Source organism: Alligator mississippiensis, chromosome 4 (assembly GCF_030867095.1).
Source record: "Alligator mississippiensis isolate rAllMis1 chromosome 4, rAllMis1, whole genome shotgun sequence".
In the NCBI taxonomy this organism is placed as follows: domain Eukaryota; kingdom Metazoa; phylum Chordata; order Crocodylia; family Alligatoridae; genus Alligator; species Alligator mississippiensis.
Window position 1 is genome coordinate 215,120,112 of NC_081827.1, and position 25,093 is coordinate 215,145,204.

Here is a 25,093-nt window from a genome sequence, read left to right on the forward strand (position 1 = left end):
ATATCAAAGACCAGAGAAAATCAAAGTAGGATTTGAATCTGCCTCTGGCCAGAGCTGCTGCAGCCACCACTGTACATCAACTCTGTTAAATCAGAGTAAGATTGTTCCAGGGGTGAGTGAACTAATCAGGATAGGCTGCCATAAGGCAGCAGTATCTACTGATTTTTCCTTCTGTACTTCAGTTATCCCTAACCCTTGCATGGAGTGGGAAAACTGAAGTACAGAAAAAATTCTCATATTTGTGTCTTTTGTTTGAACATATGTTTTCAAATCTAGTTCTTGAAGGCTTGCTTCTGCAGTAGTTCTTTCTCTTTAACATTAATTTACATTAAAACATACTAGTATTCTTATGCAGGGGCCAGCAACCGATGGCCCGTGGGTCAGACTTCTCCCGCAGAATCATTTAAACCGGCCTGCAGACACAGGACTTCAGCAGCATTCAGTCGTGATTAGCTTTGGCAGCAGTTGTTCTCCCTACGCTGCTGTGGGGAAAAGCAGTGGCAGCAGCTGGGTCCTAGCACCGACTTTCCCACCTCCAATTCAAACTGGATCAATCTGGCCTAGAGCCTTAAAAGGTTACTGTCAGCTGGTCTGCTAGGTTTCTACTAGAAAGCAAGGTAGAGGTGTACCTTATAGACTAGTTATTTGTTTGCCACAAAAAGTGAAGAGAAGTAACTTTTTTGCATATTATAGGTTCATATCCTAAGAACACAAGCAGGTTAATTAGGTTCTTGCAGTTCTGTATTAAATGGTCTTTGTAATCTACAGCCTGAATATGCATGTTCTTTCAGATAAGCCCTGAACACTTTCAGACAAATAGAAATGGGGGATGGATGAGCTAGCCTCCAGAAAACAAAACCCAAAACTTCATTATGTTCCTGAAGTGAATCTAAAGTCCCTTTAGTTTTTGTTTTTATACTTGTTTACTAGTCAACCCTTTTTGAAGCTAGAAAGAGCCCTTGAATAACCTTTCACACCATTTCATGCCTGACCACAAATAGATTTGCAAGCTGACTTTATTTTTGGGATGGCGGGGGTGGGAGGGACAGACCTGTAGACAGAAAAGTCTGAGGCCTTGGCATCTCATGGAGAAGAGTAGAGTTCTTACATACCCCATAAAAAGTATTCAGCGTGCAGCTTTATGAAACTTTTCCTTTATAATGAAATCACAAATGTACTCCTTGACTTCAGTAACCAAAGAATTCAATGTATTTCTTAACACTGGGCTAAAAGTAAAGGTCATTTCAGTATTTTTACTGCTTTTTAAATGTAAATTAACAATCTAAAAGGTTCTTGCAAGAACGTGTAGTATTGGTCAGCTTGAATATCACTGAAAAACTGTTCTCTTAAAGTGACAGACCATCCTGTTGCATTAATATAATAGGTTTTCCAGGTAACAGTCAGCCCTATTGAAAGCCCAGCTGTGGGGTATTTAGATAGACAGAAAATGTCCCCCTATGAGTTTTAAATAGCTCCGAGAAGAGTAAGCAAGGGAGGAGAAATGCAAGCTGCAAGTAGAACAGCCTATTACAAGGAGGGGTTAGACTGCTAAGCCTGGGACAGAGCAGAAGGGTTGGCTTTATTTGTTTATTGCTTAAAGACTGTTTTATTTGGGAAGACTGGCTGAAGGGCTCCTGGTAGAGCAAAATCCATTTGCAAAAGCCAGCATGCAAGGCAACCCACTTACAATTAACTGACTGGATGTGCCATCCCTGTAGATATAGTGTAGACAGGCACTCAATGACACAGTGGTATAAAAGGCTGTGATTGTAAGTGGCCTCGATTCCTAGCCTCCGAAAACATCTGCATCCAAGAATTCTAATGTTGCTGTAGCTGCCTGAATGCAGCTACAATTTGTATTCAAAGAGTTTTCACCTACAGATAGTCATAAACCAACTGTATTTATTGTTACAATTCTTCTACCACACAAGCTAGTATCCACCAGTCTCAAAGTCCTTTCAGGTCATTTTTTAAAACCTAGTTTTTAACAGAATAGTGAAAATCTGAAAAAGACAGCACATGAAGCAGAAACATAAACTGACTGACATTGTTTCTGCTTTTCATTTAAAAGATCCTTTTTGTTTGAGTGGTCCATAATTCTGTAGTTAGAGCAGTATGTTCCTCATCTGGCAATCTAGATTATATTTTAATGCTCATAGGCAAGGCAATGAAACATTTATTTGTCTGTACAATAATCCTGTTATCAAGGTATCCTTGACAAGATGCCATTCAAGATAGAAGATTTCGAAGCTTGTTGGAAATAGAAATGAATGCTTCAGTTAACCTAACACAATGGGTGATACATGACCTAATGAAAAATGAAGCCATCAAAGTAGTCACAAACAGTGGAGACCTGCTGTCTGCCATGTATCCCAACTAACTCAGCATGATTGAACTGGATTTTTAGTTCCCAAACACCAGTTCTTTTTAGTCTCATTCATGTCAACAGTTACATTACATTAGCACTTAGCTAATAGGATAAAAATAAGAGAAACTTCCATTTAAAATCTTTGCAATTTATAGTTGCAACATTGCACATACATGGTTTCTTATTTTAATTCCATATTGTAAGTAGGAGTCTGCAATGTAGATTTTTTTAAATATGTGAAACATTGCTTAATTGACCATATCAGGAATAGGCTGTCATTAGGGAACTATTTGTAAACCTACTTTGTTTTTATATGTAGATCCATGAAATTGTGTTATGAACTTGTTTTCTTTTTTTTTTTTTCTTTAAGAGAAGCAAGTTAATTTTACATAATGTTTTACAGTGTACTTTTTCCACTCCTTGGTTGTGCAAACAATCTTTATTTTGTAAAACCATTTTTCCTTTTAAAAAAATCTCTACTATTTTGGCCTTTAAATAATCTCCTCTAAGCAGGAGATTCGCATACAGAAGGACCCAAGTGATAAATGGGTCACAAATGTTTTGATTTCTTTAAACCAAGGCTCTCTAACATATAAGCAGCTGGGGGCCACACCAGTGGATACTGTACATCACGTGGGTTATACCACTGTGAGCCATGGTTCTCTCCTGCACCGCCCTGTGCAGGAATTCCCCACCCCCTCCAGCCACTGCCTTGTGCTATATGACCATCCCCTGCCTTTGCATCAGGCTGTGTGGGTGTTTTCTCAGCCTGTTTCACTACACTGTAGCCCCCAATCACAGTGCCCCAACTTCAGGTTCTGCTATCACTGATTACTGTACTGTTTGCCCTGCCTCCTGGGGCAGCGTCAAGGAGCAGAAAGCAGAGGATGGAGGGGGAGCCTAAATTATCTTGGAGTGAGAGATCTTGGCTGCTGCTGCAACAGGAGTAATGTAGGGGGAATGGCAGGTGGTTGGAAGTCCAGGGGCCTCATGCAGCCTCTGGCCCACTAGTTAGACACCCCTGGAAATAATTATTTGTTGTTACACTAGAAACCAAGATCTCATTGCTGTTGAAATAAAATATTCTCAAACGATACACATGTTAACAGAATCTTAAAGAAGGCTTTAAAAATGCATCTGTCCAAAAAAGTCTTGGAGGAATGCTTCCTTTACTGTCCTGTTATGATACATAGTCACGCAGAATGCCTTGGTTTGAAGTGTCATTCCTATTGAAAGCAAGTTGCTAGAACCTGAAAGTAGCTATATTCATATTAGATAACAAAAGGCAATTTGGGAAGAATAAGCTTGATGAGTGTGCTATGGTATGTAGAAGTATTAAAATTCAATAGTGCAGAAAAAAAGCTGGGACATCTCGAACCATCATAATTAAGGTACATCAAGCTATAGAGACACTGAAGAATGAAGGAAGGAATAGCAACAAAAGTGGGCTGACTCAGGATGACAAAAGACCTGTGTGTGCATTTTTAAAGAGAAGTAGGGGTTTTTTCACAAGTGCATTAAAGAAAAGTAGTGTTAGAGGAAACTAGGGACCATTAACAAAAGATGAGGGAGATGAAATTAATGATTAGGATATTGACTTCCTTTCTGCAAACATTTCTATTTAAGAAAAATAAAACAAATCAAGTTGAGTTACCACCTAATGAAAACGTTACAAATATAACAGTGGGGTCCTGCAGGGTTCGGTCTTTGGACCGGTGTTATTTAATATCTTCATCAGCAAGTTGGACGAGGGTGTGGAGAGCACCCTCTCCAAGTTAGCAGATGATACCAAGTTATGGGGCAGAGTTAATACATTGGAGAGCAGGGTGCAGATACAGGCCGACCTGGACAGCTTAGATCAGTGGGCGGAACAAAATAGGATGCAATTCAACAAGATAACTGTAAGGTACTCCACCTAGGAAGCAGCACACCTACAGGTTGGGGGATGACCTCCTCAGCTGCTCAGAGGATGAGAGAGATCTTGGAGTCATAGTTGACTCCAAAATGAACATGAGCCGGCAGTGTAACGAGGCCATCACAAAGCCAATCTCATCTTGTCATGTATTAACAGATGCATGACCAACAGATCAAGGGAGGTGATACTCCCCTTCTATGTGACATTAGTCAGGCTGCAGTTGGAGTACTGTGTCCAGTTTTGGGTGCCGCACTTCAAAAGGGACATGGAGAATCTGGAGAAGGTTCAGAGGAGGGCAACTCGCATGATTAGTGGCCTCTGTGAAAGACCCTACGAGGAGAGGTTGCGGGATCTGGAGCTCTTCAGCCTTTACAAAAGATGGCTGAGGGGTGACCTTGTAGCCGCCTACAAGTTTATCAGGGGAGGACAGCCAGGAATTGGGGATGCGCTGTTTACGAGAGCGCCCCAGGGAGTAACTAGGAATAATGGGTGCAAACTAGTGGAGAGTAGATTTAGATTAGACATTAGGAAGACATTTTTTATAGTAAGGGTGGCCAGAGTCTGGAATGGGCTTCCAAGAGAGGTGATACTATCACCTAACTTGGAGGTTTTCAAGAGGAGGCTTGACAGTCACCTGGCTGGGGTTGTCTGACCTCGGTCCTCTTTCCTGCCAGGGACAGGGGGGTCGGACACGATGATCCATTGATTCCCTTCCGACTCTATAATCTATGAAAATTGGAACTCCTTTTTCAATAAAAGGAATGGAATACCTGGGAAATCTGCATATAAACTAATCAGCTAGTCCAAATAATCTGCATCCAAGTGTATCAAGAGAATAAACAAACCAATTTACTGTACCACTGACACTAATTAGAACTGAAGAGGTGTCTAGAAACTGAAGAGCAAATTCCGTTTTCAGCAAAGGGAGGAATGATGCTATATGCTCCCAAACCTGTATACTTCCAAAGTGAATACTTCTGTTTGTTCTTTATAAAATATAATGATTTAAAGAAATCTGTAAATGCCGATAGCTTATATTTTCATTATCCTCTAGACATTATAGGTTTCTGTCAAATTAATCTTGTCAAATGAACTTGTTTTGCTTTCTTTGTTAGTTTTGAACAATTAATGGGTTACAGACAAGATGGCAAGCATAATGTTTTGTGGGGAACATTCAACTTAGTTTGAACATGAACATTATTACCTGGATAAAACAGTGATAGGAAATCTATAAACAAAAAGTAATAATAGAAGGAATGAATGAGTGAATTCATAGAGTGAATGAATGCAAACCAAGTTTACCAAAGCTATTAATTGGAATTAGAAAAAAAACTAAATTGACTGTGCCTTTTCTAGAAAATTCAGTGAAAGCAAACACCAAGTGTACTTATAGAAGCAGGGGTTTAGGTTGTAGCCGTGTTGGTCTAAGGACATAGGCAGACAAGGTTCCTTGGGTGAATTTGATCTCTTTTATTAGACCAACCCAAATGGTTGGAGAATATTTATTAAGCAAGCTTTCGGGTTCAAAAACCCTTCATCAAGCTAAGGAAGTTTCAGCAGTTGGTGTGTGCTCTTCCTGGACGGAATGAAAAGTAAAGAAGCCAGGGGCTGGGCTGGGCTGGGCTGGGCTGGGGAGTCAGTTGCCAGGCAGATTATAATGTATCAAAAATCCAATGTCTATGTTTAGTCCATGATCTCTAGTATCCAGCAGGTTGATGAAATGGAGCTCATAGGCTCGTCTCTGGGAAGTGTTGTGTAAGTTTCCCTTGAGGATCAGGACTGAGAGATTGAAGAGAGAGTGGCCCTCCTGTGAGAAATGTGCCCCCACTGGTAATTGGGTGTTTGTGTCTTTGATAGATTTCTGGTGTGCGTTCATTCTGGTGCGCAGTTGTTGTTTGGTCTCTCCTACATATCTTCCATCAGGGCATTTGGTGCATTGGATGAGGTATCTTACATTTCTGGAGGTGCAGCTGTAAGATCCTGGGATGCTGATGGCTCTGTTGTGGGGTGTAGTAATAGTGGGGGTGGTGGAGATGTGTTGGCAGGTTTTGCATTTCTTGTCCTGGCACGGTCTGGATCTTTTTGGTGTGTTCTGGGCTTGAGGAAGTTTGCTTCTGGTGATGAGGTTGGCAAGGTTCAGTGCTTGTTTGACGGCTGGGATGGGTGGCTCTTATAGAAGCAGTGCATTTAAAGTACATGAAATCACATACTTTTAGAGGATAGTGTGTCTCAGCTTAATTTAACAATTTGCAATTCTAACCACAAGACAAAAACATTAAAATACAACTTGGATGTCCGGTCAAAACCAGCCAACATAGCCCAAATTACAAATATTAATAAAAAAGTTTTTGAAATAATCTGCACATAAATAAATGTTCTTGGAACCTATTTTGAAAACCATGTTTAAGTATACTAGTTGCTTGTAGACAATTTATAAATTTATAAACATGAATTGTTTATTTAGATAATTATATGGTAATTCCTAAAGCAGTGATTGGAGTGACAAATAAAAATGAATAATCTGAATTGAGAGGCTGGGATCGAGGGGTTAGGGAGTGTCTGCAGCCTTCCAGAGAAAGAGGTTGGAACCCCCATTGTTGGCTGTTTGTCTTAACAGATGCTTAGTCTAAGTTTAAATTGTACTGTAGGGATAATCCTGTGTTGGTAGTAGGGAGGAAGGTTAATTGACACAAGTTGGGGGTTTTTCCTCTCCTTCATCTACGATGTTGTTACTGAACCTATGCAATGTATTCCTTTATTGATTTGGCAGCTCTTTGTACCCAGATATAAGTCTGTGGAGTTGTCAGTTTTTTTCTGGCTATATCTTTACACTATTATGTCTACTCTGCCTGTTGATTCTGGAAATGAGCTTCCTAGATGCTTTTACTAATCATATGCTTTTATAGATCACTGGAACAACTTTATCAGTTTGAGGAGTAAGCCATTTTGAGCTGACACTACAGCTAGGGACAGACATTCAAAAAGCCTGCACCTGAATTGTCTCCATCTTTGCAGGGTAGTCTAATGTGCAGAGACTGAACTGATCTGCAAGTAGATAGTGTCGTGGAAAAAACACGCTGTAGAATTTGGAATCGGGTCAGGTAGAAACTTTATTTCGATAGCTATCGGAGAGGGACCATCACAAAGATTTCTGCTGTGGCCTGTCTGCCTTACAGCAAGGGCAATTAACCTTTTATAGATTCAAGACAAAGGGTTTCCTAAACCAGCTTTTCCCGCCTTGGGGGTATCTGTTTTGTGTCCTTCAAGACAGTTTAATGGTCATCTTCCTCTTATCTAAGGAATCTCTCTCTTCCCCTCCCCCCCGAGGCCTCAGCCATTCTTTGCTTCCACAATAGACATTGACTTTTTAATCAGGAAATGCAGGCACATGCCTGCAGTGGCTCAGGCTAGAAGTGAGGGTACTAGAGCAAGCCCTCCCTTTCCTTCAACAGCGCTGAGCAGGGGGGCAAGGCACAGCCAAGCCCTGACAGGATGCTATGATTAGGGAGGGGTTTAAACCCTAACCCTGCCTGCAGAGTCCCCAGTCAGAGTGTACCTGGAGGGAAATGGGGAAGCAGCCCTCACCAGGCTTTTCCCTGCTTGCTGCTCAAGGAGTCCCCGGCTAGCACTCTGAAAAAGGGGTGGAGGAGGGAGGACTGCTTGTATGGACTGCATGCATCTGTTGATGATATTGAGCTTTTCAGTCTCCCTCTCTCTGCTTGTTTATACTGTCTGTAGCAACCTGATGGCAGTCACAAGTCACGTTCATTGCAGTCCAGGTTATTTCTCACACCTCTCTCTGTCCCTTGTTGAACACTGACAGATTGTAGGCTTTGAAGCAAGCAAGCCAGCAGGGAGCCTACCAGAACACAAAGCCTGTCAGCCCATCAAGCCCTATAAAAGAAAACAAATGCAACTCTAGTTTCAAGTTCTTCTTATCTGCAGGGTGCATTTGCATTTACAGGCCACTGGCTTCTAGACATAAGCGGACACTGTTCTGTCTGCCTTTGTTTTAGTGAAATTGGAGACGCACACAAATACCGCTAAGTATTAGCTAGCAAGGGAGGGGCATAGCCTGATGCCATCTGGGGTCCATGCTGCCAGGGTGCTGCTGTAGGCGCAGGGCAGAAGGGGAGATCCCTGCTTGAGTAGCAACCTGCGAAGAGGGGAGATGGGGCTGGGGAAGCCTGGCAAACACTGCAGTCCTCCACCTCCTTAGCCAGCTGGGACTTTGGCTAGGGGGGAGAGGAGCTTTCTGGAGCAGACAGCCCAGCCCAGCCCAGGGGGACTCTGATTTAACTTAAACCAGGAAAGGGTCTGGGACAGAAGTTCCATAAGCCAGTTTGACCCAAATCAGTTAAGTCTGATACTACATTCAACCAGGTTCATCTTAAACCAGTTTCAGCCATTTTGAAAACTGGTTTATATGCACTGAACTTCGGTTCTGTTACAGGTTTAAACCAATTTCTTATCATTTAACCTGGTTCATGTGTAACTTCTGTCCCTAGCCTACAGGTTCCAAATAACAACTGGCCAGCAACTGAAGAGCTGCTCTATAATATGTTTATAAACTTGCCTTAATTATTCATGTGCCAGGACCTTCTTAAACTGTTGCTAACAGAACACTTACTAATGGTCTGTGGAGGCTGACTAGCTGCATGATACTGTACCTTCTTTCTTGTATCTAAGTTGGAGAAACATCATAAGCAAGAGGATTGTGCTCAAAACCAGAGTGGACAAAAACCTAAGTTGGTGAGAAGTGGGGTGGGAAGCAAGACAGATGAAAAAAATGCTTTTTCTCCCCCAAAATGGAGCATCTGTTAATTCTCACAGAAAAGATGTGTGATTTACAATTGATGGCGCAGGTGGCAAGAGATAATTGGGAAGTTTATCTGTGGAATCCTCATTATGTCCTCTCGTTACAAATTGGACTCAGAACTACTTGTAGCCAGAACATAGTCCTTTTAATAGTTTGACGCATGTCTCCCTGCAGTGAAAGTTGCACCACAATTAGGTATCTGACTCTAAAATGCCATAGTTTAAACAGTTTCTAAAACTCAAAGTATAGCATGAGCTTATACTCATGAGTTTTTTTCCAGGGTACAGACTGTATAACACGCAGTGGAAACGATGTAGAAATTGTCTATTGATGTATTGATTTATCAGGTTATTTTGCATACTTGATGTTCTGAAATTTGAAAGGCTCAATTTAAAAATTATATTTGTGATTTGCATGAGTCTGTTGCACCTTCTTAAACACTCTGTTCCAGTTGGGAAAACTTAATCTGAGGGATGCAATATATCTGCTTGATTTTAGAAGCAAAGACTGCAGAGTGGCATAAATCCAGAGGATGTTCCTGAGTGCTGCATTTTGCATTTGGATGTCTTAGTTTTTCTAGTTCAAGAAGTACGCAGTGCAAATAGATCAGTGGTGGCTCCAAATCTGAAAGTGTTTAGGTCTGTTTTTCATTCCAGTAATAATAAATATGGGGAGGTAGTGATGTTTTAGCTGTTCCAAAAGGGTTTGTGTAAAATTAGTACAGACGGCTGCTACTCCTACATTTGGTTAAACAGTGTCCTGTTTAAGAGGGTGAGGCATGAGACCTCTGAAAACCAATGGTAGCCAGATCAAGTGTTTATGGTGGAGTTTGCTTGTCATCCCACATACCAGTCGCACAGAAAAGTGGAATCTGTATCTGAAGAGAAGTTGAGGTGACTTTCTCATTCTTGGTAAATCTAGTTGGAAACCAAAACTCCCAAATTTTTCTAGGGAGAGAGGGGAAAAAAAACCCCTTTAATTTTGAGCTAGTTTTTTGCTAAATGCAAATATACTTCATGCAAAATGCAGCCTACTGATTGCCAACTTCATAGCAGAAGCAAGTGAGCTTAATAAAAAACTATACCTTTATTAATCAAATATATGTCTGCATAGTTGCATTATTTATCTATTAGATTTTACTTAATTACCTGTCTTGCTAGAATCAAATTCTGGTTACCTGAAAATTGTTTAAAATTGAAGCCTGTTTGGTTCATTGCACAGGTGGATATTTCACTTCTAATTCTACATATGGCTTAATCATTTCAAAATTTACTATCTCATTTAGTAACAGTAAGGCATCTATTTTGCCAATCATTTTGTTTTTGTTTTCCTTCATTTGTCTGTTTCTTGAGTATAATATTTTTATACGTATTTAGTGAATGATAATAGTTCTGAGTCACAGCTGAGCGTGCCTGGCGGTTGGATTTAGTTTTCCCACAGCAAAACTTCATGGCCTGGTACACTGAAATATGACTCTGCTTACAGTTTCCTTACTGAGGAGAAGAAGAATAATGGACCGCAAAACACATTCCACTGCTATTAGCTTTTGAAGTAGATTGAGCTATTCACTGGAAAAAAGAGTTTGCCGCAGCAATTAAGTTCATCTCTGGGCTTAGCCTGTTTGCCAGTTCCAAAAAATGAGATGGACTTCTATTTTGTAAAAGAATTAATGTTTTGTTGATGGTGAAAATTATTGACTAAGACCAAAGTTGAAAATTTGCAAGGGACAGAGATTTCTTGGCAGCACAGCCCCTGTCAGGTCTCAATGAATTTTTGAAAGATGTATAGGGACCTGTGCTAACTTTTGTTCCATGCTGAATTGGCTAAAACACTTTTTCGTGGTAAACCTGAAGGCACGGATTCTTAGGCTGGAATATGCTGCTATTTTTCTTATGTCCATGAAAAACCTCGCAGCTGAGAAAGTGTTGGTAAAAGGCGGTAAAAGAAATTATTCATATTAAACCAATTTTATAAGCACTGTTAAAAAACTATAATACACAGCCAAAAACTGATAGATATTTATATTAAAGCATTTAGGATTGATGAGACATTTTAACTAGGTCTACTTTGCAAGCATTTTGAAGCAAGTTTCTAGATAAGTCTGCTCTGAGACTGAAATCTCCCCCAGGTTAAAGTGGATCTTATTAGTTATTTTTCTTTGAAGGAGAACAACATGGTAGACGAGTGATGTCATATGGATTTGATAGATAAGTGATGTCTTCTGGATTTTTTTTTTACACACAATCAGAAATTTAATTCTGCATTTGGACCATGCAAGCTTATTTCAAAGATTTGAGGTTTACCTCCTATTTTAATCTCTAATACGTGTGACATTTTGCAAACCTGTATGTGGTGAAGGTAACTAATGGTATATCTATGCAGACGGCAGAGGAGTGATTGCACTCCCTGTTGTAGACATACCCAAGTCAGTTTTAAATTAACTGATTGGTTTGTATGCTGATAGGAGTCTAACCACTCTACCAAAGGCTTAAGTGTGGGCTGGGTAAATATTTGACAGCTGAATTTGTGCCACAAGGGCTATACTGTTGTTGGTACCTGAACTAGTAAGTTTAGAGATACCTGATTTAACTTAACATGAGATGCAATCAGTTTTGGATTATACACAGACATTCTCAAAGCCATTGTTACCAAATCATATGGCGAGTGAATTTCACTTGGTCCTGTCCAAAGACTAGATAAGCTGGTTTGATGCAGACATGTAGTTGTGGAAATTATAGGACCCTCAGTGCACCCGTTTTTATAGTTGATGCAGTCTTAGCTGCTTCCTGTCTCCTATTTCTGGATTCCTAGGTCCACATCAGATTGGTTTCTTCTGTCAGTTATCTTTACCCATGGTGTTCTCTGTGCCAGCCAGTTTGAATCCAGAGCACATCCACATATAGCATATGAGGCTGCAAATTTCTTTATTCCCATTAATGTACAGCTTTACTGTCAGTCATTTGTGTTCTGCTGGTTCTAGATACCATTTCTTGTACCCTCTGTGCACTGTCTGTGCATGGGTGATTTTTGCACAGAGTGTGATAATTTGCTATATTGACAAGTACTAAGTTTAGGAGTTCAGTTGACATGCATGTTCTGTGCTTCAAACATTTCAATGAACATCTAAATCCTCTGGTGCAGAGTAGGGGAGAAATGCTTACAGTTGCTGGCTGTTACTTCTGAAGGATGGTAACACCTGTGGTCCTCCATCCTTTTAGGTGCCCATTAACATGGGTGCTTTCTCCCTTAGTCTCTTGAATTGATCGTGAATATATTCTGTAGGTTGGGCATCTAGTAGTATTTGATATAGTGTTAGTAATGACGGCACAGGTTGGCTGATGAGGGGGAAGGAGATAGGAAAGGTGGAGGGGAAGTGGTAAAGTAGTTTATAGCTCATACAGTTTGCTGGTATTGATTTGCTTAAATTGAACTCTTGAGGGTGGGGACTTAGAATATACAGACCCTGAGCATTATATTATGGGTGATGTCTGAGAAGGTAGATTACCCAGAAATAAATGCATACAGAAATGTTTGCTACATTAAATCTCTAATTCAGTTATAAATAGAAGCACAGTTGTGAACAATATCTTGGGACCTTGTTGCACATTTAATTGTAGATTGCTTCTGGAGCTCTAAAGCTTTGGATTGTCCACACATTAACACCTGAAACTAGTTCTAACCATATTTTAGGCAGCTTTAAGTTTTACTACTCTAGGGCAGGTTTATTTCTGATCCATGTTAGGTTGTGTTCCATTAATGTGTAGCCACTCCCCAGAGATGAGTCACCAAAGTTGCAGCCCTCCAGCATCCCAGGATGCAGTGTCCCCTCCCCTCGCATCCTGTTCTGTGTGGACAAACTTTCCACACCCTGAACTTTATTGCCCAAAGGGACAGATCTGGCACCAAGTCAACTTCCCTTCCCACTGAGGGTGTGACCTTCCTACCTGCAGGGGTGCAACCCCATGTAAACAGCCTACAGAGCACATGCCAGCTAGCCAGGTCACAGGACACAGATGGGTCCAGGAGGGGGATCTAGAGGAGGTTGTGGGGGGAACATGGTAGGAGGCTGGATTGGGTCCCCCTGAGCTGGGGCTTCCTTCCCAGGACAGGCAGTAGCTCCCCCAAAAGAGCCTTCCAATACTTCTCCCACCTCCCAGCCATCCCAGGAAGCATGATAAGCACCCCCCCCACCAAGTGTGCACCCCCCCCATCCCAATTTATGAAAACATGGAACCTTCTTTACTTCTTCATTTCATTTTAAACTTTTTTTTTTACTTCTTTATTTTATTCTTCAGTGGCTGACTTCATTTCACCACCCTTCCCCCACTCCCATTTCCTTTCCACCTTCCATTTCATTACCCACCCCCATCCCATTAACTCTCTGCCTTTCAGCTTCATGTTCCTGTCCACCCCAACCTCTCCCCTCCCACCCCCAACTAGGGCAGGGATAGAAGCCTGTCCTGACTCACCAGCCCTGTAGTTACAACTCACAGCTGTAGCTCCTAGTTAGGCCCCTGCTTGTGAGCCCTCTAACAGCAAGTCACAGCTGTGCAGGTCGGGACAGTCGGAGAACATTTTTAGCCTTAAGGTGCGACTGCTCCAAATGTGAACTAGAACTAACACCAATCAACATTTGAGCAGCTCAAAGTGCACCGTGTAGCGAGTCCCTCGCATCATATCTCATTACACCCATGAGGGTACAATGTTAGGGTTGAGAATTGAAGTGCAAAAGGCAGATATTAATTTTAAAGTCATGATACCCATAGCAGCAATTTACATGGCCAGATTGCACAAACACAGTACGCTGAAGGGACCCAGTCAATCCAAATGATCGTTCTTCCTTCAGGAAGCTGTTGACTTTTGTTAAAAAATAACACCTACGATAACTGTCAGGCGACTGTCATATGAAGGCTTTTTTTTGCTTGCTTCCGTGATTTTTTTCAGGGTGCTGTGGCCCTCGGGTGCTGCCCTATCTGTTGAAGGGTGTTATGAGGCGATATGTGAGTTTTTAGGAGACGCAGATAAGCACTGGCTCAGGCCTGTTCCTGTCTATATGATCCCGCATCCCCACTTCCAAGGCTGTCTGCAAGGAAGCAAGCTCTATAATCATTAAATTAGTTTTTGAAATTGGGTGCCATTCATATCACTAAAGGTAGGAGGGGTGCCTCAAATCCAAAAAGGTTGAAAACCACAGGTTTACTTTATACATCACACAATGCATTGCTGTTTTCTTTCATTTCCCTCTGTATGGGATCAGTTCCTCTGTTCCATTAGAAGCATTCTTTTTAAATTTTACAGGCCCCTGCTACACATTAAATATATCACACAATTCACTGGTGACTAACTCTATAGCTGGTTTCTATCCAGCTTTAATTTAAACGTGTAGTGGCCACTACACAGACCTTTCTAAGGAGTACTTCAAAAGGAAATGCAAACTTACATCTTGCAACCTTGCAGCGTGAGAGGGTAAGGGGAAAAGTCTCTGTGCTCAAATCTTGTGGAGTACGGTCAAGCGCTAGGACTAACGTGTAACAATAAAAGCTTTGGGCTAAATCAGTAATTTACTATGTGCTGCATTTGCAAGCAAGGGAATCTTTGGTCCTGAGGAAACATAGTAGCAGCTTCTTTTCTAAATTAGGTAGATAAGCTGACTCTATGGGGAGCTGGGGAAATGGAGTATTGTAATGGACAAGTTTTGCAGTCTGAAACAGTAAAGGGAATGTCTTCTATTCAGTTTATCAACTGACTTCTTAAGTCTATTGGCTTTATATCATATGGTGTTCTCATTTTAGAAACAAAACCTATTGAATGTCCTTTTCATCAAAAGGCTTATTATTTGCTGTTCCTGTATTACTTTAAATTGAGTATTACCATATAAACTGTGAAATCAAAAATGAGATTCCTTTCTTTACTTTTTTTTTAGTGTTTTGAATTAATAATATTTAGTATGTTGTACTGTTTCACATTAACTACTAAGCAAGCAAAGAAAATTAAACATCTTTCTGTCAAGCTATCTGTTTCTTTGTTGTATATGTGGAGAGCCATGGACTTAAGGATGGTTTGTTTCTGTTGCTACAGGCCAATGTGTATACAGTTCAGGGTTGGAAAACTTCTGTTTCTTAAAACATTTCTAATTTTTTACATTAATGATTTTTTACTTTGCTATGTGTACTAGGGATTCATGCAGTTTGACCTTCACTTGTATCAAGTGATCCTTTTCTTATCAGTTTTCTGGTTTTATTCCAGTTTTGGTCCCCAGATTTTTATTTTCAGTGATATGGTCTAGCCTTACACAAAAAGGGAGGAGTACTGTAAATAAACCTGTTTAGTATATTCCTGTCATTCAGATTTTATTAAGATTTTTAAAGGCATTGAAATACTGCATATTTTATTGGAATTTTATTTTTATTTTATTTTAAAGTATGCCCTATTGTTACATTTTAAAGTATGTAAACAGTTTTAAAGTATGCCCTATTGTTATATTTGAGAAATTTAGGGACATTTTTAACAACAAACATTTGTTTCTGTAAATGGATTTGAAGTCATAATTCATCACAAATGAAAATATGTAATTTTGTAATCCTAACAAAATGAGTTGCTGGTTGATTTTTATAAAACCAGAATGTTAAATTCCCTGGGCTTTCCCCCTTATGCTTTCATGTACTTCTATTCCAGTTGGGGGAATACTAGAATATAAAAATGTAAAATAATGTTTATGTATTAACAGTTTATTTATAAAGATGAATACATTTAGGCTTTATAAGCTGTGCTTCATTACATTTTAATGTGCTTGATGCATTTTTTTTCCAGAAACTCTAGAAAGGAACTTAATGACATACGATTTGAGTTTACTCCAGGCAGAGGTAAGGCTTTTCTTTAGTTGAAATTATTCTTATATTGCTCAAACGGGTATTTCAAAAATTGATTACTGTTTATAGTTAATATAAATTACCACTCTGAAGTATTTTCTCTGCTGCTACTTAACTCAAACAAAAATTGTGCAGAGTATGTAAATTTTAGTAACAAAGCTGTATAGTATACAGTATATATTATAAGATTGTATATAGATAGAGAAGTATTTGTCAGTTTCAGATGTTCATTTAATGAAAAATTCTGTACATAGATCGCTTTGAGTGATACATAAGAATCACAGAGTCAAAAAGCTACGGAATGCACATTTTTATGGTGGAGGAATAAATAAGTGATCATAGTACAAGGTTTGGAAAACAGAATATAATATCCTGAAAGCATGTGAAGTTATGGTTTGAAAAATGACTATAAAGATGTCATTGTAGGGTTCTGCATTTGAGTCTCTGACTTCCTTAAAATTTTGCTGAGTTAACAGGTAAGAAGAGTTTCACAAAGCATTTCACAAACTCCATCTTTAACAAGAAAACTTGAATTGTATTTCTGGCTGTATCTTTGTCAGAAATAAAGCTTCTGACATTGGGACTTTAGAATCTAGCTCATTCTTGCAGAGTTGTATTGGTTTTCCAATGCAACCTGGTATAAGAAGCCCTGAAACTTATCTTTTCTGAAAAGAAAAGCAGATACTACTTGGATATATGACACAGAGGGAGTTGATCTGTTGTATTGCAGTTGCATTGCAAGCTGCCTTTTGGGGCATAGCTGCACTTGATATTTCACAGTAGTCCGTATTTACCCCATTAAAGACACTTTTGAAAGTGTTTCTGTTCAAAAATGAATCCAAGTTGGAAAAGCTGTTTTGATAACATAAGCAAGATGTCTTTTTTTTTTTTTTTTTTGTACGGTGACTGGGGAGGGGAAGGAGTAGAGGGGCATGTTTGTGTGTATGGATCCAGGTAAACACTAAGAGCAGTAGTTCTCAACCTTTTTAGACTCAAGGCATCCCTCAAAAACTCCAGCTCTTTGTTTCACTCATTTTTAGACTACAGAAAAATAACAGTGATTCTTCTATGGCAAAGAACTTAAAAAGACCATAGCAGGGCAGAATGGTTTTAACACTGTGAGTTCCTATTTAAAATCTCTGTGATTCATGTTCTCACACCAACCATTGCTAACATTGTAGGGCATCTGACAACACCCTTAAAAAGCTCTCAAGGCACCCTAGCATGCTATGGTACTCTGGATGAGAATCGTTGTACTAGAGGACAGGATCACATCATCCTAGTATTCTAGTCTGATCCAACCTCCTCCCTTTTATATAAAAGACCCAACATAGCATTGTAATTCTAAGCTTCAAAGTTGGGGCTGACTTAGGCACCATCTCTGCTTCCTCAGCTCTGGCTCTTTACAGCAACTGAATTCTTTGGAATGAAGCAGCCACACCCAAAAAATAAAAATTGTGAGACCTGAGGACATCTTTTTTAAGGCCAGATTTTGTTAGGTTTGTAGGTGAGTAAAAGCACCTAAGTCCATCCCTATTCCACTCTGCTCAAGTCCATGAAAAACTTTTAACACAGAAGGTAGGTGAGGTCTTTCACCCATTGGCTTGCTTTTTTGGGGGGGGACTCAGTCTTAAGGATAAGATGCGTTACAAAAGCAGATGTGATGTGGGGTTTCAGGGACTTGAACAGGGAGCAATAGAATTACACTTAGGTGTGTGTGGTCCATGTAGATTTTCAACAGTGGAACAGAATCTGTCCTTTAATATCTGTCCCACAGCTACCAACATCTCTGGTCTAAAGGACTGTGGATATTGTGACTCTCAAGCTTAAGTGCAAAGACTTGCCTCTCACCTGTCTCTCTGCCCCAAGAATAACAAATCACACAAAACAGGAAAGCTTTAGACAGCACTCATATTGAGTTGAATGGGTCTGAGATAGGGTTGGTAAGCTGGTCAGTTGACCACCTGTTATTTGACCAAGGTCAAATACTGTCACACGCATTCCATAAAACCCAGAATTCCCTTGTATAAATGGCTGCCTACCTTCTTTATTGTGTTATGGTGTCATCTGTTATCAAGGGCAAAAGATGAGAGCTCTTTTTCGCCCTGCTATGAAGGATCCACACACACAGAGGCCATTTTGGAGTGGACACCCACTGCTGTCCTCTCCCTTGAGCATTTCCTTCATCCTTTCCCTTCCCCCTATTAAAAGGAGCTACTGTGATGAGGGAGGAAACAAACCTAGTGCCATAGAAAAGCTAACTTTTGTCTTTTATGATTGTGATGTGTAGGTTTATTTCTGTTTGATTTCTTTTGTATTGTAGCTGTTGCGCTGACCCTAGGGTCCGGGGATAAAAGCCAAGGAGAGAAGAACTATTCAGTCCTAAATTTGGCAGGTTCTTTGGTTATATGTGATATCTTTTATTAGACCAACTGAGTATTTGGAGAAGTTCTTAACAAGCTTTTGGGTGTAGTCACCTTTCATCAGGCATAAGTAGTCTCTGCTAGTTTGAGACTCCAAGGAATGAGAGAAGCTTCTCTTTCCTTGGAGTCTCAGACCAGCGGAGAGTACCTATGCCTGATGAAAGGTGACTGCACCCAAAAGCTTGTTAAGAACTTCTCCAAATACTCAGCTGGTCTAATAAAAGATCACATATAACCAAAGAACCTTGCCTGCCTATGTCTTTAGACCAGGAGTGGGCAATTATTTTGGGCGGAGGGCCACTTACTGAGTTTTGGCAAGCCATCGAGGGCCACATGATAGGCAGCCAGGGGCAGATAAATATTAATTTTCTAAAATTTGTAGGGGTCCCGTGGGCCAGATAGAATGGCTTGGCAGGCTGCATCCAGCCCCCAGGCCGCATTTTGCCCGCCCCTGCTTTAGACCAACATGGCTACGACCAAAAACTTGGTCCTGAATTTTAAATTTATGCTTACCAACATTGTTGGTTATAATAATTCATACATTTTTTAAAATTTAATTTCACTGTTTCACAATGCCACATTAACTTTTAACAAACCTGTTTTTTGTAATTGGCACAAGTCGATAAATAATGGATACTCGATCATGATTTAATAATATATGACTTGGTCAGTTGACCAAGTATTTTTTCGTTGATCAGATACCAAGCCCTAGTACTGTGGGGTTTGGGAAGAATGTCAGGACACGTGGCAGAAAACCCATCTTTATTTCTTTAAGTAAATACCTAATTAGATAATGGAGGAGAAGCCAATGTTCAAGCAATGATCTTTATAGGATTCATAAAGATTCAAATAGTTATCTTGGGTATGTATGGTTGTGCAGAGGATGATGGGCTAATTATTAATGGGAAATCATGTTGGGTTTGCTTTTCCTAATGAAGACTGTTTTGAATTCAAACCTACTTCTGTGAATATTTGAAACTGAGAAGTAGTTAGGTATTTTAAATTTCAAACACTTCTTTTGGGGTTTTTTGTTTTTATTTTATGGACATGAATAATTATTCATTTAACCTTTTGGACAGATACGGCAGATGGCGTTTCTCAGGAGCTGTTCTCTGCAGGCCTGGTTGATGGCCACGATGTAGTTATAGGTAAATTACATTTAGCTTACAATTAAACTCTTGCTACATGTGTGTGTTAAATGGATGTACAAAATGTATAATCTGTTTTTTACAAAATCCTTGATTTTCATTTAATTTCATTTTTGTGTGTGTATTTATTTTTATATGCACAAAAGTGTCTGGCCAATTTTGATGGAAATCCAGCCATTGTTTTTTGGATGTTGAAACTCCTGGTGCTTCAACAAAAGTTTTATTTCCTTAATGCACAGCTCCTTCAGTTACTTACTATGCAGTAATTGATAACTTTTGTGCTAACTTCATGTTTAATTTGTTTAATAGAAAATTGACGTTAGAGAGTTAAGATTTGTAAGTTGGATTTTCCAAAGCAGTTGATATTGGCTTAATTTTGCTCTTACTGAAGATGTTAGCAAATCTCCCTTTGAGTTCACAGTGAAGAGAATCAGACTGTGTTCAAGCAAGTCCTAGTAGGGGAAGTTGAATCTTGAGGTTATGCAGTTGCTGAGGAAAAACCTAGTGTCACTTTCCTTGAGCACACTTTGGGCATTTCTTTTGAAAAACTAAACCAGGCAAAATGTGACTGTTTTGGAAAGGCTTCTTTCCTGATGCATTCATTTCAGGAAAAACAAACCCCCCAAAAAAGGTTGCAAGAGACAATAGTCCTGTTTTACCAAAATAAAGGAATCATTGAGAATCATAACAAGGGAGACTTTTTCTAGTTGTATTTCATTGCCACTTTGAAATAAATTCACCCTTATGTAATCTGTAGTTTTGCATCAGTAGTGATCATGTTGATTTTTGCCAGTGTTAGGAAGCTAGAAAGGGTCAATGTTTACCTATTGACAAGACTTTTATTTAGCCACTCATGACATTGTGCTTCTGTGAGGAGGGGTTGGATGGCAGAGAGACTACTTCAGGGAATACAAAACTTCTGTCTTCTCAAATCCAGTCCCAGTCTTCTGAGACTGAAAGTCAGACTGGCTGCTTGGCCTCCCTCCAGTATTCAGTAGCATATAGCATGAAAAACTCTACCACCATGGGGGTAACTAACAGCTGTCCTTTTAAGTCCTCCAGAGATGTTAACTAATGAACAAACATGGCAACTGTATTATTTTTTAACTCCTAAAAATGTTGTGTTTTGGTCAAAGAAGCTTTTGGGGAACTTAGAGAAGTTTGTATTTTAGCAATCTGTGCAGCAGCCATTTCCATGAACAGGCAACTCGTTTGCAATGGCCATTGGTGTCTTCTAATGAGCACTGGGCCCTGTAAAATAGTGTTCCATGGACACTGCATTCTCCAGAAGGTGTTGTTAGTAGATGTTTTTGTGAGGGAATAGAGATGTTGTAAAGGTTCGGAAAGCCACCCTTGCTCAGCATGCTTTCAAGCAGACACACTGGAAATGGAAATTTTCCCCGAGTTTAAATTTGCTGTGTAAAATTGGCAACTAGTTCCTCTTACACTGGGCGTACTGGGCGCTCACAGATACTGAGTGGTCAGTTCTCTTCAGATTTGAGCAGTACGAACTAACTGTTTGCTTGCAAGAGAGTTGTATCTCTCAAACTAACAGTTTGATGCAAGGTTCTGTTTATGCTTCCCATTCCCTACAGACTGGAGTACTGCAGGGATGGGAAGTGTGCTCCTGAGAGAAAACAAAATTCACACATTTTTTGTGTGAGGTATTGTGTATTAGCCATTATATATGGTACTATTTCTTTGAATGCTGGTATACTGTATACCTCCTTAGGCACCATGTTTGCGTTCAGTTTTGGTTCCTGTTCAGAACAACAAAGTTACCATGCAAGTGACTTTGTGTTCTTTCTCCTGGCTAATCTTTCCATCACTGTGAAACTGCCCACTTTGAATGTCCAGTGAGCTTTATGGTCGTCCTTTTGGGTAAACTGAGATATTATTCAACCAGACAGTAACAGAAGCCAATTAGCTTGCTTTCTAGTGCAGTTCAAAACAAAGTGAGTTGAATTTTTAATACTTTGAGGATCTCCTTTATCTCTGTTCTTCCCTGTATGTGAGATTGGTAGCACTGTGATACGTTTGCAGGAAAAACCTTTTGTGTAAGTGTTGGATGCTTAACAGTTTTATACTGAAGTCTTGTGATACTCATAATTACAGTAATTGTAAATAGTAGTATTGCTGCATGGTAAAACTTAATGCAGGTCTTTCTCTTTAATATTGCAAAAATGTTCTTAGCATTACGTTTGTCTTCAATTTAGTAGGCAGTATTTCATAATATAGTACTAACTTCTGGGTCTGTTCATCTGTGCAGCATTTAAAGTTTCCAAATGATCACAGAATATTGTTCTCCGCAAACAGAGCTTGATGCTTTAGATCTTACCAACACATATATCATGCAAACTTTGTTTTGCCTTAATTTAAAAAAAGATAATTCAAAGTCAAATTTGAGTCTTTGTAACAGGTGAGGCACTAAGGGTTTCCATAAGGCCCCCTAGTGGTTACTTTGACCCTGCCTGGCTTTTGCCCTTGCCTCCCAGGGTCCCACCTTGGTTCCTGGCCTGCCATGTCTTCTTGTAAAATATGATGAAGGGAGGCTGCCCTCAGAGGCTGGTGAGCCCAAGGTGCTCCATACCAGTTCCTTAGGTCCTAATGTCCTACCCACCTTAGAGGCTAAATTCTTCGTCTCCTCCTGCCCCTACATTCATGCCCATGCCTCGCAGATGTTACTCTATACACTGTTCCATCCCCTGTAGAGGCCTCAGCCCTTTTGCCTTTAGCCTTCCTTTCCTCTGGCTGCATGCCTACAGTCCTGGCCAACCTATTCAGGCCCAGCTCTTTTAGCTTCAGCCTTATCTGTTCTCTGTGTGTCTGAGCCCCTGGCCCTCGCTCTAGGCCAGCCCTTAACCCTCAGGGTGCCTGATCCCAGGCTGGGCTGCCCTCGCTGTCTCTGCCCTCTGTCCTCTGGTCCCTCACACCAGACTGGGCTGCTTGCTTTTCTCCTCTGGTCCTTGATCCTGAGCCAGGCCACTTGCCTTTGCAGCCCTCTGGTCCTTTACCCCATCTTGGCTGCCCTATGCTGTGTGCTCTACCAGGAACCCTTCTGGGGCTTCCAGACTTCCCTGGTAGCCACTGTCGAGTCCACTGGTGTAAAGCCTAATTCACAACATAAAGAAAAGCACAACAGGAGCCTAACTCTGGGTCATTAGGGAACAACTCCAGGGAACAACTCGGGTGCCTGCTAGTCCATTTACTACATGCATCTCCCTGAGGAGCACCTCGCCCTTCAGCCTGCATGGCCATATTTCCTGCTTTGTCTCAGGCCCCAGGTTTATATGCCTGGAAGCTACACCCCCTTTTGGTCACACTGGGTTTTCCCTGTCAATCAGCTTATAAATATATCAGGAGAGAGCATCAGGGGCTAGGCCAGGGGTGGACAGTTATTTTGGGCAGAGGGCCGCTTACCCAGTTTTGGCAGTCTGTCAAGGGCTGCACGAGTAGCCCCACCCCTTGACAGGTGCCCTGCCCCCTGGTCACCATCTTGGGACCAGTGTCCCAGGGGCAGCACTGGTGGGGCCCAAAGCAAGGCACAGGCTGGCAGGGGTCTTTGGAGCTGGGCTGGGCTGGGCTGCACTGGCAGGGAGAGGGGGGAGCTGGCCCAGCTCAATAGAGCCCCTGCCAGCTGGGACCCCGTGCTCCTGCCACCCTGCTCTGGGCCTTGCCAGCACTGGCCCCGGGACACTGGTGTGGGCCCTGTGCTCCCGCACCTGCTCACTCCCAGTGCCCCTCAGCCCCATCGTACAGGCAGGGGGCAGTGAACAGCCCCAACACCCTGCTCGCCAGCAGAGAAGAAGCTGGTGCTGAGCGCGGGTAAAAGCAGCCCCTCACCCACCCTGTGGCCGGCACTCCCTGCTGCAGGTGCTTGCAGCCCACACGGGGCTGTCTGGAGCAGGCACAGGCAGCCCCATGCCAGCTGCAAGTGGCTACAGCAAGGGGTACCAGCCATGGGGGGGGCGGGGGCAGGCAGGCCCTGCTGTTAGGGGAGCCTGCCAGGCTTCCCCTGGATCTTACTGCCTTTGGTCCTGTCATTTTTGACAGTAACCAAGGGCAGATAAATATTAATTTTCTAAATTTTTTAGGAGCCCCATGGGCCAGATAGAATGGCCTCGCGTATTTTGCCCACCCCTGGGTTAGACGAACAACTATTCACCAAAGTGCCCCAGGGTGAAACCAGGAATAATGGTCATAAACTCCTAGAAGAAGGTTTCAGACTGGATATAAGGAAAAATTTCTTTATGGTTCATGTGACCAGACTCTAGAATAGACTCCCAGCAGGGGTGGTGCAGGCACCTACCCTCGAGATCTTCAAAAGGAGACAGGTCACACCTTGCTGAGGTTGTATGACCCCAGCAGTCTTTCCTGTCCAGAACAGGGGGGGCTGGACCCGCTGATCTCCCGAGGTCCTTTCCAGCCCTAAACTTCTGTGAATCTGAAGGGCCAGCCTGCTTTCCTGCAGCTGTGGCCCCACACAGCTAGGTGAGCTTGCTCCATCTTCCTGGCTCGCTGCCACAGTTCCCTCTTCTCCCCTTCCCTTACACCCACATAACAGAGGTCTGGGTCCTCTTTTACAGTCCCCCTCTAAATAAAACAACCAAATGTTGCATAGAAGTTTACTAAAAAGGCTCATTAACAAGCAGATGTATCATATTCCATATTCCATTTTGAACTCTGTGGAAAAATATTAAAAATCTGCTCAAATGTTGGAATATGTCTGTTCCCAAATTCATATTTTAACAGCACTATGGAAGGACTACCCTACTTCAAAAAGACAGGAGTAAACTTGAGGGTTATGCAGTCAATCTATTTTATAGGTATACATTTCTTAAATGCTGTGTTTCCAGGAAGGAAATAGGAAATAGTTTTAAATTCTCTGCAGTTGAGAACTGAATGATTGTTTGAATTCCTGGAACATGTCTACTACATTGAACAACTTTTGTTCTACTCACTTCAATATAGTTACCCCAGGAAATAATTTGACCTATAGTTTAAAGCTAGGAGTCATAGCTTAAAACTATTAGTTTAGGTGTGATGGATGCATCATTTGTTTAGGAACCTCACGCTTTGCACCTGTCTTGATACTGCCTTTTTTATTCCAAAAATAATCTGTGTAGTGGGGGCTACAGCAGGGAGATTGTCTTGGTTAACCTTGCTTCAACAGAGGAACCAATTCCATTAGCTTCCATATTGAGAGCAGCTGATAAATTACATTCTCCTTTTCAGCTGAAGCATGCAGAAAATTCGGTCTCTGTAACATGAGTAAAAACAAAACTTGAAGTTTTTTGAAAGCCTTGTGTAACTTGCTATTCTTGTAGTTCTTCTTAATAAATCTTAGAGGCTGTAGAGGTGAAAAAGGTGTGATGCTTCTGAGTAATGTTGGGTTAGACAGATTTTTTTTTTTGGTATGCTGACCAGCTCCTGAAAGGATACTGGAACTGCAGTCAACAAAGTGCAGAAAGTGGAGATTGCAAACATGAGTAAAAGTTGTTATAGGGAATCAATTGGTATGTATCCTTCCAGAATGTTTGCTGCTAACCAC

The 25,093-nt window shown here is 41.1% G+C and overlaps 1 protein-coding gene across 5 annotated transcripts in view; it reads left to right on the forward strand.

Annotated features, from left to right (window-relative positions):
* The window catches only part of STK39 (serine/threonine kinase 39), a 211,122-nt gene that overhangs the window by 153,474 nt on the left and 32,555 nt on the right, over positions 1–25,093 (forward strand). For all 5 annotated transcript variants that reach the window (XM_019480504.2, XM_059727307.1, XM_059727308.1 and 2 more), the window contains 2 exons: positions 15,913–15,965; positions 19,474–19,542. In XM_019480504.2, coding sequence (XP_019336049.2) covers positions 15,913–15,965; positions 19,474–19,542 — 122 coding nt within the window. The remainder of the gene's footprint in view (positions 1–15,912; positions 15,966–19,473; positions 19,543–25,093) is intronic.